At 48.9% G+C, this 17,285-nt stretch overlaps 1 protein-coding gene across 4 annotated transcripts in view; it reads right to left on the bottom strand.

Annotated features, from left to right (window-relative positions):
* The window catches only part of CORO1C (coronin 1C), a 75,705-nt gene that overhangs the window by 16,747 nt on the left and 41,673 nt on the right, over window positions 1–17,285 (bottom strand). For all 4 annotated transcript variants that reach the window (XR_014775364.1, XM_084761429.1, XM_084761427.1 and 1 more), the window contains exon 3: window positions 6,194–6,316. Coding sequence is in view for 3 of the 4 variants with exons in the window: in XM_084761429.1 (XP_084617555.1) it covers window positions 6,194–6,316 (123 nt within the window). In the remaining variant the exon portion in view is untranslated. The remainder of the gene's footprint in view (window positions 1–6,193; window positions 6,317–17,285) is intronic.

Here is a 17,285-nt window from a genome sequence, read left to right on the forward strand (position 1 = left end):
TTAAGCCGGACGGTGGTGGCGCAAGCCTTTAATCCTAGCACTCAGGAGGCAGAGGCAGGCAGATTTCTGAGTTCAAGGCCAGCCTGGTCTACAAAGTGAGTCCAGGACAGCCAGGGCTACACAGAGAAACCCTGTCTCAAAAAGCCTCCCCCACGAAAAAGTCCCTTTAAAGACTAAGACTGAGGAAGGCACCCTGGTGAGATGGCTCAACAGTTGAGAGCACTGGGGTAGTTCCCGTGCAGAAAACCTGGGCTCAATTCCTAACAGCCACACTGCGGCTTACAACCCAAAAGACCTGCTGGTCTCTGTGGCTCTTGCGTGCACATGGTGCACACAAACTCATGTGAGCGTGCAGACACATAAAAATAAACATAAATGGAACAAACAATGTACTTCAAGTAAAAAGCAGCAACCAAAGATGCTAAGAGGCATGGAGGCCCAGGGGAAGATGGCGGTCTGTCCTCAGCTGTTGTGGGGGCCAGGAAGAAGAGGCCTGTGTGAGGAAGTCTGAGAGTGCTAGCACTGGAGGGACAAGCAGCACCTGCTGTGCAGCCTGCAACAGCCGAAGCTCTTCTCAGACACCAGCAGCAAACACCCCCAACTGCCTCAGCTGGTCCCAGCACAGGCCAGAGAGTGAAGAGAAGCAGCTGAGACTGCTGGTCTGGCAGGGACAGCTGTCTCTGTGGGAAACCCCCTGTCCACCTCCGCAGCTCATGCTGAGAACAGGGCTCACGTGCTGTCTTCCTGCTGCCTGAGTCATAACAAGGGGAGACCAGACAGACAACTGGTATACCAGGAGACCTGTGCCACCACGGCCCTGGAGGACCACGCAAGGGGACACCAGGAGAGAGGCAAGTGCATCTCTGTGCATCCCAGGCCAGAGGGTTCCACAGTGATTGTCTCATAATGCAACAATTGACAGATGGTGGACACGCCCACGGTCCCAGCACTCTGAGGCAGTGTGGGCTATAACGCAAGACCCCATTTCAGGAAAATACAAAACTGGTCATTTAGGATCGTTTTCCGGGATCAAGAAGGACCTCTTGAAACTAGGGGCTGGAGAGATGGCTCCATGGCTAAGACCACCAGTTGCTCTTGCGGAAGACCTGGGTTCTGATCCCAGCACCCATGTGGCCAACCATAACATAAACGCCTGTAACTGCAGCTCCAGGGGATCTTTTCTGGCCTCTCCGGGAACAAGGCATGTATGTGGTGAACATACATACATGCAGTCAAAACATTAATACATATAAAGGAAATTAGCTAATAAAAAGACTCTAACTGGACATTAACAATAATACACCATGTATTTAGAAACACTGATTTTGAATTACCAAAACATTGTAATAAAATTAACAACTTGAAAAAAATTCTCAAAACTAAGCAAAAAGAATGACTGATTGATAACGAAAAGAGAGTTAATGATGCGACTTTCACAGCTACCCCACCCCACCCCCAAACAACAACAGCAACAACAACAACATCTGATTTCCAACAATGGGTCAGGAATTCACCAACTGCAGACTGGTGTATGGGGATGGTAAAAACATACTGAACACTTTTTATTTTATATTATTTATATATTATATGTATCTATTTATATTAGCCTTTTTATTTTGCCATTATTTCCTAACCAATACAGCTTAAGAACAGTTTATATGGCACTTATGTTGTACTGGCAATTGTAAATAAACTACAGAAGATCTTTGTAGTACAAGGGACACACAGGTTACAGGCAACACCAGACATTTAGTACAGATGACTGGACATCCACACAGTCTAGATTCTGGTCCGTGGCGGCCACTGACCCAATCCTCTAAGGGACGATACTTTTCTTGTTGACAGGACAACAGCCCACGGGGCTCCCAAGCTTGGGACCCTCCTGTCAGGCTGGCCCCTTGGCTCGAGCATCACTACTTAATGGATGGAGAATAGCCACAGCGTGGGTTTAAAAGCTATTGGCTCCTTGTAAAGTATTTTTCATGGGCTGGAGAAATGGCTCCTCAGTTAAGGCACTGGCTCCTCTTCCAGAGGACCTGGGTGCAGCTTACAGCATCCACAAGGCAGCTCACAAGTGCCTGTACGTCTTGTTCTGAGGGGTTCTACAGCCTCTTCTGGACTCTGTGGACACCACTCATATGCATGGCGCACACACATACATGCAAGCAAAACACTCATACATATAATTTTTTAAAACCATGCTATTTTTAGTGACCAGAACTGGAGGTCACATCCTTCGGACTGAGTATTCACCCCCCCAAACACAGCTGGTGGTGCCTGCATTTTCCCAGAGTCTATTGTTTGTAATGCAGGAAACACAGAGGGGGAAACAGGAGACAGAGATTCAGCATGCAGGAGGTTAGACACAACCAACGACACGTGAACAGGGTTACACCTTTAAATGCCTGCATCCCCTAGATCAGCAGTTCTCAACCTGCCAGGTGTCCTGTGTATCCGCTATTTACATTTGATTCATAACAGTAGCAAGACTGCAGTTATGAAGTAGCAATGAACGTAACTTTATGGTTGTGGTCACCACAGCATGAGGAGCTGTATTAAGGAAGCAGCATTAGGAAGGTTGAGAGCTGCTGTTCTAGATCCTTCCTAGATCACTAAGAACAGGCATTGCTGCTCGCATCACAGTTACCCACAACACCCCAACTACAGTGTGGAAACATCACTCTCTATTCAGAGAAAGCAGGGTAAGGTTTGGCAGCGATGCCCAAGACTGTGAGTGAATCGCAGTGAGGAAGCGATCAAGGATGGAGCAGCCATCCCAGTCTCATTGGAGACGACAGGGCAGGCTGAGATTTGAGACATGGCAGTTTTTAAACCAACCAAATTGTTCAAATCCATGAGTTCAAATGAAGTAAAGGAAAACACTTCATGTTCTGAGGATGACGAGTGCTAAGTCATCACCTTGGAAACAGTAAATGGAAGAATCAGTGCTTACTGCCCTTTCCTATGCTGTCTACAACACCAGGCAACTGGGCGGAAAGCAAGAGCAACGCCATGTAAATTTTGCTCAAACTAAAAAAACAGAAGAGAAGTAGCTACAAGAGCCGCTCTGGCTCCTTTACTAAGTCACTAGGTGAAGGAACGAAGCTCCAACAGCTGTGCAGACCCCAGAGGAGAGAAGCACAGGAGCCTCGCCCCCAGGACTGGACCTACATCAACTTCAGGAGCCCTGACTGGCTCCAGACGGACACTCAGCAAAACCCAAAGTGCTGAGAAGCACAGGCAGACACCAGCACCCGGCAACAGGCGCCTGCTAGGAACCCACAGACCAGAGAGATGGAGAAGCCACTGCGCTGTTAGTAAACGCCACGCCCACCTGGTGTTTAGAGAGGTGCGCATGCAGGAGTGATCTGAGGGGAAGGGCATGTAGATGACAGAGTGAAAGTCACCTGGCACACTCCACTCACGTCACAGCTGCATTTTAAGTACTGGTGTTTTGTGGAAGTTGCTGTTTTAAAGAGTAACATGATCAGCAAGGCTGGCAACAGGCAACAGAGCAAACCTGCTTCCTCCACAGCAGCCGGGACTCTCGCTGCAGCTCTAACGTGTGTTCCCTCCCAGTAGCAGACGCAGCCACAGTCCTTAGTCATCAGTCTTGCAAGCACACACACAGAATGACTTCTTTACTGGCAGCACAGTCAATATACCCTCAGCTGCCAAAAGCCCACAAGGAAGGTGGAGAAATGTTTAGCGCAGCTTAGAAACTAATTTGTCTGTATAAACTATTTTACCCAATAAAGCCTCCTAAAGAATGTTTTGGTCCATAAGACAACATAAAGAATCTAAAAACAACAAACAAAACAAAAGCTAAGAGAACAGAAAAAGAATGAATGGAGTATGGCTTTCCAAGCTCTCTGCCTGCGCTGAGTCTAAAGCTCATCTTGGAGGCTGGGTGTGGCGCACACCTTTAATCCCAGCCTTGGGAAGCAGAGGCAGGTGGATCTCTGTGGGTTCAAGGCCAGCCTGGTCTAAAAAGCAAAGACTACACCAAGAAACTCTGTCTCAAAACAAAACAAAACCCCAAAAAACCAAACCAAAACAAAAAACCTTGAAAACTCATCTTGGGGGGCTGGAGAGATGGCTCAGAGGTTAAGAGCACTGACTGCTCTTCCAAAGGTCCTGAGTTCAATTCCCAGCAACCACATGGTGGCTCACGACCATCTATAATGAGATCTCATGCCCTCTTCTGGTAGGCAGGTATACATGCAAGCAGAACACTGTATATATGATAATAAATAAATAAATAAATCTTTTAAAAAACCAAGCTCATCTTGGGATAATCTTTGCTATTTCAGGGGCAACAGCGCCGTCCCAGACCTGTTACATCTAACCTTGTTAACATATCTTGGGAAAGTATTGTGTCTTGGTCTTAGGTTTCTATTGCTGTTGATAAACACCATGACCAAAAGCAACTGGGGGAAGAAAAGATTTATTTCAGCTTACACTTCCTCAGCACAGTCCATCACTGAGGGAAGTCAGGGCAGGAACCTGGAGACAGGAGCTGATGCAGAGGCCATGGAGGGGTGCTGCTTACTGGTTTGTTCCTCATGGCTTGATCAGCCTGCTTTCTTTCTTTCTTTCTTCTTCTTCTTCTTCTTCTTCTTTTTTTTTTTTTTTTTTTCGGTTTTTTGAGACAGGGTTTCTCTGTGTAGCCTTGACTGTCCTGGACTTACTTTGTAGACCAGGCTGGCCTCTAACTCACAGCAATCCACCTGCCTCTGCCTCCCGAGTGCTGGGATTAAAGGCATGCACACCACCACAGCCCGGCTCTTTCTTTTCTTTTTTAATTCATTTATTTATATGTATACAATGTTCTGTCTGCGTGTGTGCCTACACACCAGAAGAGGGCACCAGGTCTCATTATAGATGATTGTGAGCCACCATGTGGTTTCTAGGACTTGAACCTCTGGAAGACCTCTGGAAGAGCAGACAGTGCTCTTAACCTCTGAGCCATCTCTCCAGCCCCAGCCTGCTTTCTTACTGCACTCAGGACCACATGCCCATGGGCCAATCTAGTGGGAGCATTTTCTCAACTGATGCTCTCTTCCTAAATGACTCTAGCTTGTTCCAAGTTGACCTCAAACTAGGCAGCACACACTGAAGACTGATCCAGGTCAATAACCGTACTCAGAGGAAAGCTCACACTCAGGACCAGTGTCCTGAAAAACCTTGAGGTACTAATTGGGAGGCTGAGGCTCAAGATCACCAGAGTCTAAAAGTTTCAATGTCAGCATGGGTCACCTAGCAAGAAAGATCTCTCTCTCTCAAAACAAACTTTCTGCAGAGATGGCTCAGTGGCTAAGAGCACTGGCTACTCTTACAAAGGCCCTGGGTTCAATTCCTTACAGCCACATGGCGGCTCACAACCATTCAATTCCAGTTCCAATGCCCTCTTCTGGGCAGTGTAGGTGCTGCCTTTATAGGGCGCACAGGGACAAAACACCCACACACATACTATAAAGGTTCCTGTTTGGCAGCAGGAAAAATGCCTTCCAGCACCAGGGTGGAAAGCTGCCCTTGCTACACTCCCGCCGGGTCCAGTACCTGCCACTGTTGTTTCTGCTTGATCTGCACAGCTGTTGGCATCCTGCTGCCCAGGAGCACACAGTTTACTTTGGGGTTTCTTCTCCTTCTCCTCCCCCTCCCCCTCTCCCCCCCCCCCCCCCCGCTTCTTTTTGGTTTTCTGAGACAGGGTTTCTCTGTGTAGCCTTGGCTGTCCTGGACTCACTTTGTAGATCAGGCTGGCCTCGAACTCACAGCGATCCACCTACCTCTGCCTCCCGAGTGCTGGGATCAAAGGCGTGCGCCACCACGCCTGGCAGAGTACACAGTTTATGACAGCATTTTTTTTCATTTTTTTTTGATAGAGGGTATAGTCAAATGTCATTAATAAAAATATTAGAAAATCATCTTACTTGCATCCAAATCTTCCCTATAGATATTAGTGTCAATGGGCAGGTCTCTCTCCCTCCCTCCCTTTCTCAGAAAAGAAAACAAAGACTAGTATAATTGTTGATACAAGGGCTTGTAAAGGGCTCACCTGTCATTAAGCCATAATGTTCAATCCTATGGAGTCACTACTGCTAGGATTTCCACCTTTTTAGCCCTGTACACAGCACTGAGAGCAGGTGGTGAGTCCCAGTGGTTTGCGCTGTGCCACAGCTTGGGGACTTACCATAACAGTGCAGTCCTCTGAGCCGCTGGCGATGACCTGATCGTTGTGTGGACACCAGTCTATGTCCAGCACTGGTCCTGTGTGGCCGCACACTGTAGGGTAGGACTTGTCAATGCGCCCTGTCTGAAAGAAGAGACAAACCAATCATGTAACCCTGTGTGACATCAGCACATCCTGCGGTCACACTCATCTTCTCAGCAGCAGCCAGCAGGAGCCACCACGACTAACGGCACTCCATCACATCACAAGAACCTAAGCTCCAAATGCAGAATACTGTGTCTGCGCTGAAACAGCAAAGAGGACGCACAAGTCCTTCTACTAAAGTACAATTCTATAGCGGCCACATTGTTGTATGAAAGTTTTACTGGGTTAACGGGGACCCTTGATTTCTCAAAATGTAATGTGTGATTTCCTTTTTTAAAGTTTATCAAAAAGTATGGGCTCTGTGGCTGTGGAGGCCAGAGGTGCTGATCCTCTTAGAGCTGGAGTTATAGGCAGCTATGAGCTCTAAACTAAACTTGAGGTCTCTGCAAGAACAGTACAAGCTTGCACCTGCCGAGCCCCTTCTCCAGCCTCTACGTTTAAAAGAGCAAGCTACTGGAGCATACATCCATGCTGCCAGCTGTGTAAATGAAAGCTGTAGCTACTGCACAGAGGCTAAAGGCGAGGGTTGCGCTGCCTCCATCAGCAGAAACATTGGCCAGCCTAGTGTACGTGCATCAGCCTGGGCCTTACCGCCTACTTCCGCATCCTGGTAAGAAAATGTTTACTGCTGTTCAAAGTCACCATAAGACCTTTGTGTTACATGTCTGAACCCAACAGGCCAACCTGCCAATTTGGGGTCAATCAAGACAACTACTGTGTTACCAACAGGTCTATAGAAGCCATTCCCCTTCTCTGACGGGATGGAGGCTGTGCACTCTGGGAGCAGGCACACAGCAGAACCACAGCCTCACACACCGACAGATCCATGCACGGGCGCTGCTGCTCTGGCTGTAGCGACAACCCTCTAGGCCGGGGCAGGCTTCTTGGCAATTTTTCAAGACAAGTAAGCTCTGGTTGAAATCCGACTCAACTAATGGGACTCTTCAGAGAGCGATGTGCTAAACTGACAAGCACACATGCTCTGCATCAGAGATATGGGCTCAAATCCAGGTCCTGCTGTTTGAGAGGTTAGCCCAAGGAAAGCCACGTTGCTCAGATGCAGCTCACCTCAGCTACAGGCAGCAGCAGCACCATCTCCCAGGATCAAGGTGAGGCCACATTTAGGTAAGCCAAAGGTCCCATCAAGGTGATCTGGGTAACGTACGTGAGAACTTAAAGCGCCCAGACGCATGAGAACTCAATAAAACGGTCACTGTCATTAATTCTTCTAGCACAGTATTTGCATTGCCCCATCAGTGAGAGCTGACCAACACATGCCGCCATTTGTAGATTTGTATTGATGAGACACTACACTAAGTGTGGGAGCCTGGACATGGAAGGGGCGCCCCCTATGCTGACTGAGGGAGGGGTGGAGCCAAGGAGGCAGCCAAGGAGGCTTCATGACAATATGCGTTGTCCTGGTGCTGGCAAGGGTTTCGGCAAAGAAGGAATGATTTACGCCAAGGCTTAGATGCCCCTATGCACTGGCCTATAGTCTAGGTTTCTTAGAGATTCCCCCTTCCAGGCAAAAGTCATTAGCCTCAGGGGCGAGGGATCTAGCTCAGCAGTAGAATGCTTTCCTAGCAGACACAAGACCTTGGGATTGCTCCCCAGCATTGCAAACAAAAAGAAAAAGAAAACAGGAAATGTCAGTGGACACCACATCGTAAGAGAGTCTGGTAAAGCACAGCGTTCACAATCAAGACTGTCCCAGCCAGAGTGACGTTGCTGCCGTTTCCCAAACGTGGGCTCTCAGCCAGCTCACTCCCTCTGTTGCACTTTACCCAGTTTTTCACCTGTAACAGAATGCTGTTTATTTTTACCAGCAGACGTGAAAGTGAGTCAGTCAAGCCAGGACCAGTGTTTGTTAGTGTCCCAGCATGTGAAGTGCCTCAGAATTCAGCAGACACTGGGATTCGCCGTACCACCCCTGCACTGGGATCCACGCGACCATGCGTGGGAGGCGTGGGTCCCTGTTCTCACAGACAAGCACTAGGGAAGCCAGAAATGTTACACACACAGGCTGTTCCTTCAAAGGATGCATAACCTGTTGTTACATGTAGTCAATCTATAGAACTCATCTTTATGGATGACATCACAAGTACTTTACAGAGTTCTGATGTGGTTGTGTCAAGCTTTACTGTGCACATGAGACTTGGCTGTCATCAGAGATGTTTTCACCAACTCATGCTGTGCTTGAATATGCCTATACTAAACTACCTGGAGTCAGGTTCCTGAAGTTTGAACCAACACCAGCTCCTTAGTCATGCTGAACCAAACTGTCTTCTTGCCTCTTGGATTGCTACTGTGCCAGCCGTGATTGTCACAGAGACCTTACACCGTATCTCTATCTCATGTCTCCTTAAGGGAGGAGCATCAACTAAACACTTAGCCTAGGTGGGCTCACCCAGCTCTCTCACTGTAGCCCTAAACCCACCGGAAGTGCTGGTTATCTATCTGACTTGTAGCCCTGGTTATGTCCTAGTGTTTAGGCTGGTGCAGGTCGGCTCATGGGTTCTCTGTATGACACTACAAACATTTCTAACTTCCATCTCACTATAGGTTTACAATTACCCTTTTAAATGTGTGACACCCTACAGCCTGACAGGAAGAGCAGAATGACCCTGGCTCCCATGTCAGTAAGACAATCCTGCACAACAAGCAAAAACTAAATAGATAATGCAGATAACAGCTAAGAACTTTCCAGGTTTCAGAAGCCTAAGAATACTGTTCTTTTGTTTTTGTTTTTGTTTTTTGTTTTGTTTTGTTTTTCAAGACAGGGTTTCTCTGTGTAGCCTTGGCTGTCCTGGACTCACTCTGTAGACCAGGCTGGCCTCGAACTCACAGAGATCCACCTGCCTCTGCCTCCCAAGTGCTGGGATTAAAGGCGTGAGCCACCATAGTCAGCCCTTAGAGGCCTAAGAATCCTTAGACTCAACAAATACAAATCTCATGTAGCATTAACCTAATGGTAGGGCATCTGCACGTGTGCGTATGCATACACACACACACACACACACACACACACACACACACACACACCTCAAAAGCAGCCAATGGGAGAGAAGAGCGTTCCTGTGGACAGAGCAGTCAGATGGAGTGTATTAAATGTAGGCTTTGGAAAATGTCACCTTTGTACCCTATGCTCAAATAAATCATCATTCAAGAATGATCCTTTTTAAAAAGCAAACAACAAAAAGGGCTATTTTCAACCAAAAAAACCCCACCACAAATAGATCTTTGTTTAAAAGAGTAAAAAAACAAAAAGACAAAAAGAAGTAGCCAATATGGTAAGTTTAATATGAATTAGTCACGTAAAACAGCAGTAACAATGGCTGATAGAGTTCAGATCAAGTAAAGGCAAATGGATATTAAACAACAAGAACAGCAGAACAGATGGGTCAGGAAACCAAAGGCAAGCACAGGTAACTATGAGAGCAGAAAGTGACGCAACTCACAACAGGCTGGAAACCCAGGAGCAACATCAGGGAAACCACGGGAAAAACTCGTGTGTGTGTGTGTGTGTGTGTGTGTGTGTGTGTGTGTGTGTGTGTGTGTGTGAGAGAGAGAGAGAGAGAGAGAGAGAGAGAGAGAGAGAGAGAGAGAGATTTGGGAAAAAAACAAAACCTTGAAATACCACTGGAAAGTGAGTTCTAGGCCATCGGGGACTGCACAGTGAGATCCTGTCACAAAAGATTACCGGAAACAGCTTTCCATAGACCTTTTTTTTAGGGGGGGGGGAGGAAGAAAGGGGGTGAGGAAGGGAGGGGAGGAGGCGGCAGCAGCTGGAAAGATGGCTCAGCAGTTACCAGCACCACCTGGCTCCTCCAGAAGACCAGGGTTTGGCTCCCAGCACTGAAGTGGCAGCTCACAACCTTCTGTAACTGCAGATCTGGGGACCTAGGCTCCTTCTGGCCTCCTAGGCCATCAGGCAGGCACACAGGCAGACAAAAGTAAGTAAATACATAACAGTTTAAGGCACGTAGGAAGGAAGCCCAGTGTGAGTTGTTCTAAAATATGGTGGTGTGTTCCTGTAAAATGCGCGCACGCGCGTGCACACACACACTCAGAAGGGGAGGGGGCTGAGGAAAAAGATAAGTTTGAAAGACACAGAAGAGACACAGTAGCACAGCTAGACACAGCAGTGGCAGATGATGTAAGCAGAGGGTTCACATGGGGAGCCTGGCACCGGCGGATGCGGGAGAAGGTACTCCACCTCACTGGTACTGGACAGGGAAACCACCAAGGCTGAGAGATGGCGCAGTGGCTAAGGCCCTTGCTGCTCTTCCATAAGACTGGGGGCTCATGCTGGGGGCTCACAACCACCTGTTACTCCAGCTCCAGGGAATCTCACACTCTTCTGGCCTTCCTGGGCGCCTGCACACACATGTGCACACACATACATACAAAATAAATTCAAAATGAGGTCCCACTTGACATCTGTTTAAAGAGCACACATGGAAAAGCCCAGCTAGAGGTGCTGACAGGGGATGTCTTGTTACACCTCCTCCTGCGAGTAACAGCAACAGGTGAAGTGACGGCGTCCCCAAAGCATCACTTTCTAAACGATCTTGGTGAGCGAAACGTTTGTTCCTGTATTGTTCACGTGAGGAAGACTGCCCGAGGCAGCACTACAAATAGTGGCCAGGCTAAGAGCCACTGCACAGCCTCCATCAGGGGACACACCTTTACATCAAGTCCCAGACGCACAAGCACACACCCAAGGATGGAGCATGTGTTCACAGATTCACTCTCTACTGTTAGCACTGCTGGGGTTGCTCAGACTAAAAGGAAAATGATTTGAAATGAAACAACCGAGCAGGCCTGAGAAGACGGCCCTCTCTGAAGGGGAAAGGAGAAGCGGTGGCCACCTAAAGCTGTTGTACTTTTCTGTCAAGAGAGATGAAAGCAACATGGCAAAATACCAACATCTGTGCAACCTCGATGCTAAGTACATGAGTATCTCACTTTATTTCATGCTTCCTATAAAAAAATAATAAAATTCAATCAATACATTGCTACGAATATCACATTAAAATTTTAAAATGCTGCCAGGCGTGGTGGCACATGCCTGTCATCCCAGGACTCTCTGTGCTGTGGCAGGCAGACCTCTGTGAGTTCAAGGCCAGCCTGGTCCAAAAAGTGAATCCAGGACTGCTAAGACTGCACAGAGAAACTCTGTCTTAAAAAAGAAAAAAAAAAAAAAGATAAGAAAAAGATTTTAAATTGCACTACTCACTAGTGTGTGTGCACGCTCAGTGAGGCCCGGCAGCACGGATGTGTGAACGTCAGAGGACAACTGCTGTGCATCACGTCTCTCCTCCCACCACCATGTGGGTCTCAAGGACAGACAGACTCTAGGTAGCCATGCTTGGTGGCAGAACCCTTCCTCCACTGAGCAACCTGACAGGTTGCCATTAATTTTTTTTTCCCAGCCAAGGTTTTTCTGCTGAACTGTCTTATCCTGGGCTTCTGTATCCCAAGCCTTGCCTCAGCAAGCCGTGCTTGCCAGTCTGTGCAGAACAACAGGTGGTGTTTTGGTCTGGGCTAAGTGGGGCCGCTGCAGAGAGCCAGGCGGTGGGAACTGAAGCTGCAGCCCTGGCGGCCCTGGTTAACTAGCTTAACGGCACACAGAAGTTCCTCTAATTACCTCAGCTTCAACAGTGCCAGCCTCGCGTCAGCAGGCGGGTGTCCGCAGGTGTGCTCTAACCGCATAAGACGCGAGAATAAGCAGCCGGCCACTCCCACGAGTCACAGCAAGCCTGCCACTGCGGGGATCCGGCCTGGTGCTCAGCGGCAGCTTCCACACGCTTCCTTTCTACTGAAACCCAAAACAACAAGCAGAGTGCAGTGGCGCACACCTCTAACGCCAGCACTTGGGAGGCGGAGCTGAGTGGATAGTTGAGTTCAAGGCCAGCCGGGTCTACATAGCAACTTATAAGCAAGTAAGCACAAACACAAACAACAAAACAAACAACAAGGAGTGAAGATAACGGCTGACGCCTTCAGGGTATCTGTAAGACCATGGGTCACGTGGGGACTTTGTATTTTTGTTTTTTTTTTTTTCAAGACAGGGTTTCTCTGTGTACCTTGGCTGTCCTGGACTCACTTTGTAGACCAGGCTGGCCTCGAACTCACAGAGATCCACCTGCCTCTGCCTTCCAAGTGCTGGGCCACCATCGCCCGGCTTCATATGGGAATTTAATTCTTCCCATTCTCCAAATAAATGGAGACACCATATCCAAGAGGCGGTTGTCTGAAATGTCACTGGCCATTCATACTAGGGTTGGATAGGGAAAAAGTTCCCACCAGGCCATGGGCTGTGCATGGGTCTCACAGCAGCCTTGCAATCCCTGGCAGCCGGCCATCAGAAACATGGAGTTAATAAAAACGGATGCTCTGCAGGCAGCTGCTTCCTCTGGCTGTGATGTCACCGTAAGTCCTTCCCACAGATGAGGCAGCATCACACTGCAGCACTGCACAAGAGGAGCTGATTATGCGCAGTGGGGCAGGCACAACATGAGCAGAGCATCTGACATGGGCTGCTTCCGGGATAGCAGCCATCTTGTTTTCATGGCTCAGAACCTCCACATACCTTCTTACCACAGCAGAAGCAATCTGAAGTGCAGCCATAATGTTTAGCAGAGTGTACACTATTCAGATATAATGATGGGCCTGCAAGACGGGCAGAGGACAAAGTCCTCGGTGCCACGCCCGAGGACCTGAGTTCAATCCCCAGAACTGACACCCGCACTAAATCATCTTCCTGATCTGTACATGTACGCTTGGTACCTGTCCAAACAGGTGAGTAAGCAAACCAAACACTGCAGAGTGGGCACTCTGCTTACTGTGACAGCAGATGAACCTGTAAGAAGTTCAGTGCACAGTGTCCCCGTGATGCAGAGCTTACTGCCCCTCAAGAGCACATGCAAATAATTTCATTTTATTAATGCTGCTTAAGCCACCTCAACTGCACCATCTAGCAGTGTCACTGTTTTTATTTATTAGTGTGTAAGGTGTGTCTGTGCATGGGTGAGTATGTGTGCCATGGAAGTCAGAGAACAAAGCCGAGGGTTCTGGAGACTGGTTTCAGCCAGGCTTGCATCGTAAGCACCTCCACCTGCCGCTTTATCAAGCTAGGTATCACTGATTCTGTTTTGTTTATTTTTATTTTATTTTGCACTGCTTTCTTGTTTCTTTGAGATGTCCCACTGTGTTAGCTGGCTGGCCTGGAGCTTGGACCCCACCGTGTACAGAGCGGCACTCTGCATCACTTCTTTTCTCGAACAGAAACTGCAGCCATTTGTGTTCTGAGCCTTCACTAAGGTTTTAATTCACTCACTGCTTAGTTAGTTGTCCTTGTCACACAGCACACTGGGCTGCTCCAGCTACACCCCCTCGTGGTAGCGATTACCTGGAGTCAAGTGAGTGTCTGTCAAAACCAATGCCAAGGTTCCAGGAGGCTGTTCCAGGCCCTGGTTCACAAACTCTTGGGACAGTGGCAAAATGGGTCAGGATCCTGGCACACTTTCGTTAGTACCTGACAGATCCAGTGGCCTGTTCTGAGCCAAGCAACATGAGCCCCAGGGAAAATTCAGCCTCTGAGGCGTGTAGACAGCTGGCACAAAGCAGAGGTGTAAGGGCACAGTTTCCACGTGGCTGGCCCGAGCCAGGGTGACAGCTTTGAGCTTGTCCCAGCCAGCAACCCCCAGCGTAGCAGCAGAGCCGATGCCAGCATTGTCGTGGGCTTTGGGTTTGGGGTAAGACCTTTGAAAAAATTTCAAAGCAAGACTCAGAGGGCCTGTGGAGAGAGCTCAAGCCTCTCAACAAGACCCAGTAAATTAGGTAGCATTTCCAGCCACGGGCCTGGAAGAGGGTGATCAGCAATCCTAAACCAAGTCCATTAACTCTTTAGAAAAGGATGTTTAACTGACCTGCCTTTGGATAAAGGATCCCCTTTAAGCATCTAGAGTACAGCACAGGTCTCTAGTTATAGTGTCCTCCAGTCAGTCCCCAGAGAAACCTCAGTGGCTTCCACCAAGGTCTAAGCACATTTTACATCTGTCATCTTTTTTTTTTTTTTTAAGATTTATTTATTACTATGTATAAAGTGCTCTGCCTGCATATATACATTTGCAGGCCAGAAGAGGGCATCAGATCACATTATAGATGGTAGTGAGCCATCATGTGGTTGCTGGGACTTGAACTCAGGACCTCTGGAAGAGCAGTCAGTGCTCTTAACCGCTGAGCCATCTCTCCAGCCCACATCTGTCATCTTAAGCAGCAGTTATATGTGCTAAGTCATACTGCAGCCAAAATGGAAATGTACACATTGTATACATCACACTGGTAATGTCCCAGACATTATTAAGGGGAGGATGCTACCCTGTGAAGATGGACCTGGGGCATGTTCGCCCTCACGTACCCTCAAAACCCAAGGCTTGTGCCGTGTGCTGTGTGGCTTATACGAGATCGTGCAGAATAGGGCAAGTCCTCACACACTGCAGGTGCTCCCCCATCAGTCACATCAAATCCTGCAGAAGAACCAATGCGCAGCGACTGGCCCTTCTCACAGTAGAAACTTGTACCATGTTAACTTTTTCCTAAGTACCTTTGCAAAGGTAGTAAGCTGCTCCAGTGGCAAAGCAGCACAGGCGTCAGTCTAGATACTCCCTTGAGATGCTTAGACAGCTGCATGCTCCTTCCTAGTGTCTGCCCTGAAATTTACCACTAATTTGCCATTATCTCCCTGTTTTTCTGCCTGTCTCCTATGAATCCAGGCAGCTGTCTCACTTTCCCATCCTTTCTGACTCTGCAGCTGTTTCTCCCAGCCTCTGCACCACACTGGTAAGGCCAGGCTCATGTGAGGGTCCGGAGAGCTGCAGGCTCAGGTCTCGTGACTCTAGGAAGAGGAAGAGCAGCTCAGTCTTTCCAAACGCTTGCTTCTTAAGGGAGGCCATGCCCACATTTCAGTAAGAGTTCCCCTCAGGCTGGGGGCGACACGTGAGAACACGTGGACTTCAGCAGCGAGAATGGAACCAAACATGTGCTCGGAAGCAGCGGGCCGTCTCAGCCAAGCATAAGGGCTCCATTCACATGCGCAGGGCTCAGGGAGGCAGCAAAGGGCATCATCTCCTGATGTGCCTTTTTCTCCAGCTTCCTTTGTCTATTTATGTGAGGCCATGTTCTGCTAGGACCTGTGAACCTCAGCTGCTCCACAGGGAGGGGACACGGTGACTGCAGATGCAGACCATGTGTGACAGACACATGGAGGAAGTTCTAGAGTGGGGGTGCTCTAGAGCAAACCATCAGACTGAGTCACTCTGTGGTAAGGTAAGCCAGCAGCTAAGGCTGCCAGGGGAGGAGTGGCCCTGGGAGGAAGCAGTGACATGACTCTGCCACACAGTGACCTGTGCATCACAGGTATCTCCAGAGCTGGGCTCACCAACGTTCTTTTTCTTTCCTTTTTCTGTGGTGCATGGTCTCTCTGTGTAGCCTTGGCTGTCCAGGACTCGCTTTGTAGACCAGGCTGGCCTCAGTCTCACAGAGATCCACCTGCCTCTGCCTCCCGAGTGCTGGGATTAAAGTTTATTATTGTGTGTATGTGCATGGTGGGGGCCATGGTCATGCTACCTCACACATGTGGCGGTCAGTGGGCAAGTCTGAGGAGTAGCTTCCCTTCTCTCTACACGTATCCCAGGTTTAAACTCAGATTACCAGGCTTGTGCAGCAATCACTTTGCCCAGGGAGCCATCTTGCCAACCTAAGTACTAGAAGTAATGGGTTTAATATAGACTAGACTTAAAACTAGATGTAATGGCTTTAATATAGACCAGACTTAAACCCACTGAGAATGTGAAAGAAGGTACTATAAAACTGTGAGTATTTTACCTGAAGGAAAAAAAAAAAGCTGAAAAGGTAACATGTTCTTGCTCAAATACACCACAGTAGGATGTCGTTCCGTGGCAGAGCCTGAACTCAGGGCTGGACACACAGGCAGTCTGAAATGCACTCCCTGTAGCAGCAGAACAATAAACCCCAGCCCCAGCCCTAGCCCTTAGCCCCTGGCTGGGAGACCCAGACCCCACACCCCACACCCCCAGGAGTTCCCCTGGGGGGGGGCGCCTCCCACCAGACCCCAGGAGTTCTTTCCTATCCTTCCTTAATAAATGTATCCACTCTGCTTTCAAAACTACAAAGAAGCAGCCTAAAAATGTGTCTTTGCTTTTGGGGGGTGGGGTTTCGTTCACTGAGACAGATCCCAGTGCTTAGGACAGGCTGGCTGCAGCGAGCTCCCAGTCCTGCACCCCTGTCTGCTCCGAGGGTGCCAACCCTAACACTGAGGGCTGCCTAGGTGTCCCTTAAATGACGTGAGTGAAAACTCAGTGTCCCTGACCATCATGACTCCACAGACATGCCTGGGCTGGGAACGAAGGTCAAGAACCCACGATGGGGTGGACCAGAGTCAAAGCCAACTTTTCAGCTTACAAGCAGAAGTCACAAGCACAAGAATTGGTGCCCTGCATGGAAGCCCAGGGGACGTGCCACCAGTAAGGAGAGTGGGTGGCCGTCCAATACGCCCGAGTGAGCAAGTGGAAATGCAGCCACCAGGGCTCCAGAGTGGGGTGGAAGACAGAAGCTATTGCTTTGGGAGCAGACTGCGGCAGGACAGTTTGCGTCTTGTGAACAAGCTAGAGGAACGGGGTACAGACCCAACTCAGTGGCCAGTGCTACTTATGCAGGACTCACAGCTCAGCCAGATGAACTGCACTCAGCACCCCTGACCGCCAGCTGACATGTGCCTCATCCCTCGCCTCCCTGCCCAGTCTTCCCTGGATCCTACACCCAACTGACAGAGACCTTCAAGCTGGCGAGAGCAGCCTGCTGCATGTGTAGATGACACTGCAAAAATGTGTTCATTCCGCGCTGTGTGGTTGTTGAGAGCAAC

Source organism: Acomys minous, assembly GCF_964271855.1.
Source record: "Acomys minous genome assembly, chromosome: 16".
Lineage (NCBI taxonomy): Eukaryota > Metazoa > Chordata > Mammalia > Rodentia > Muridae > Acomys > Acomys minous.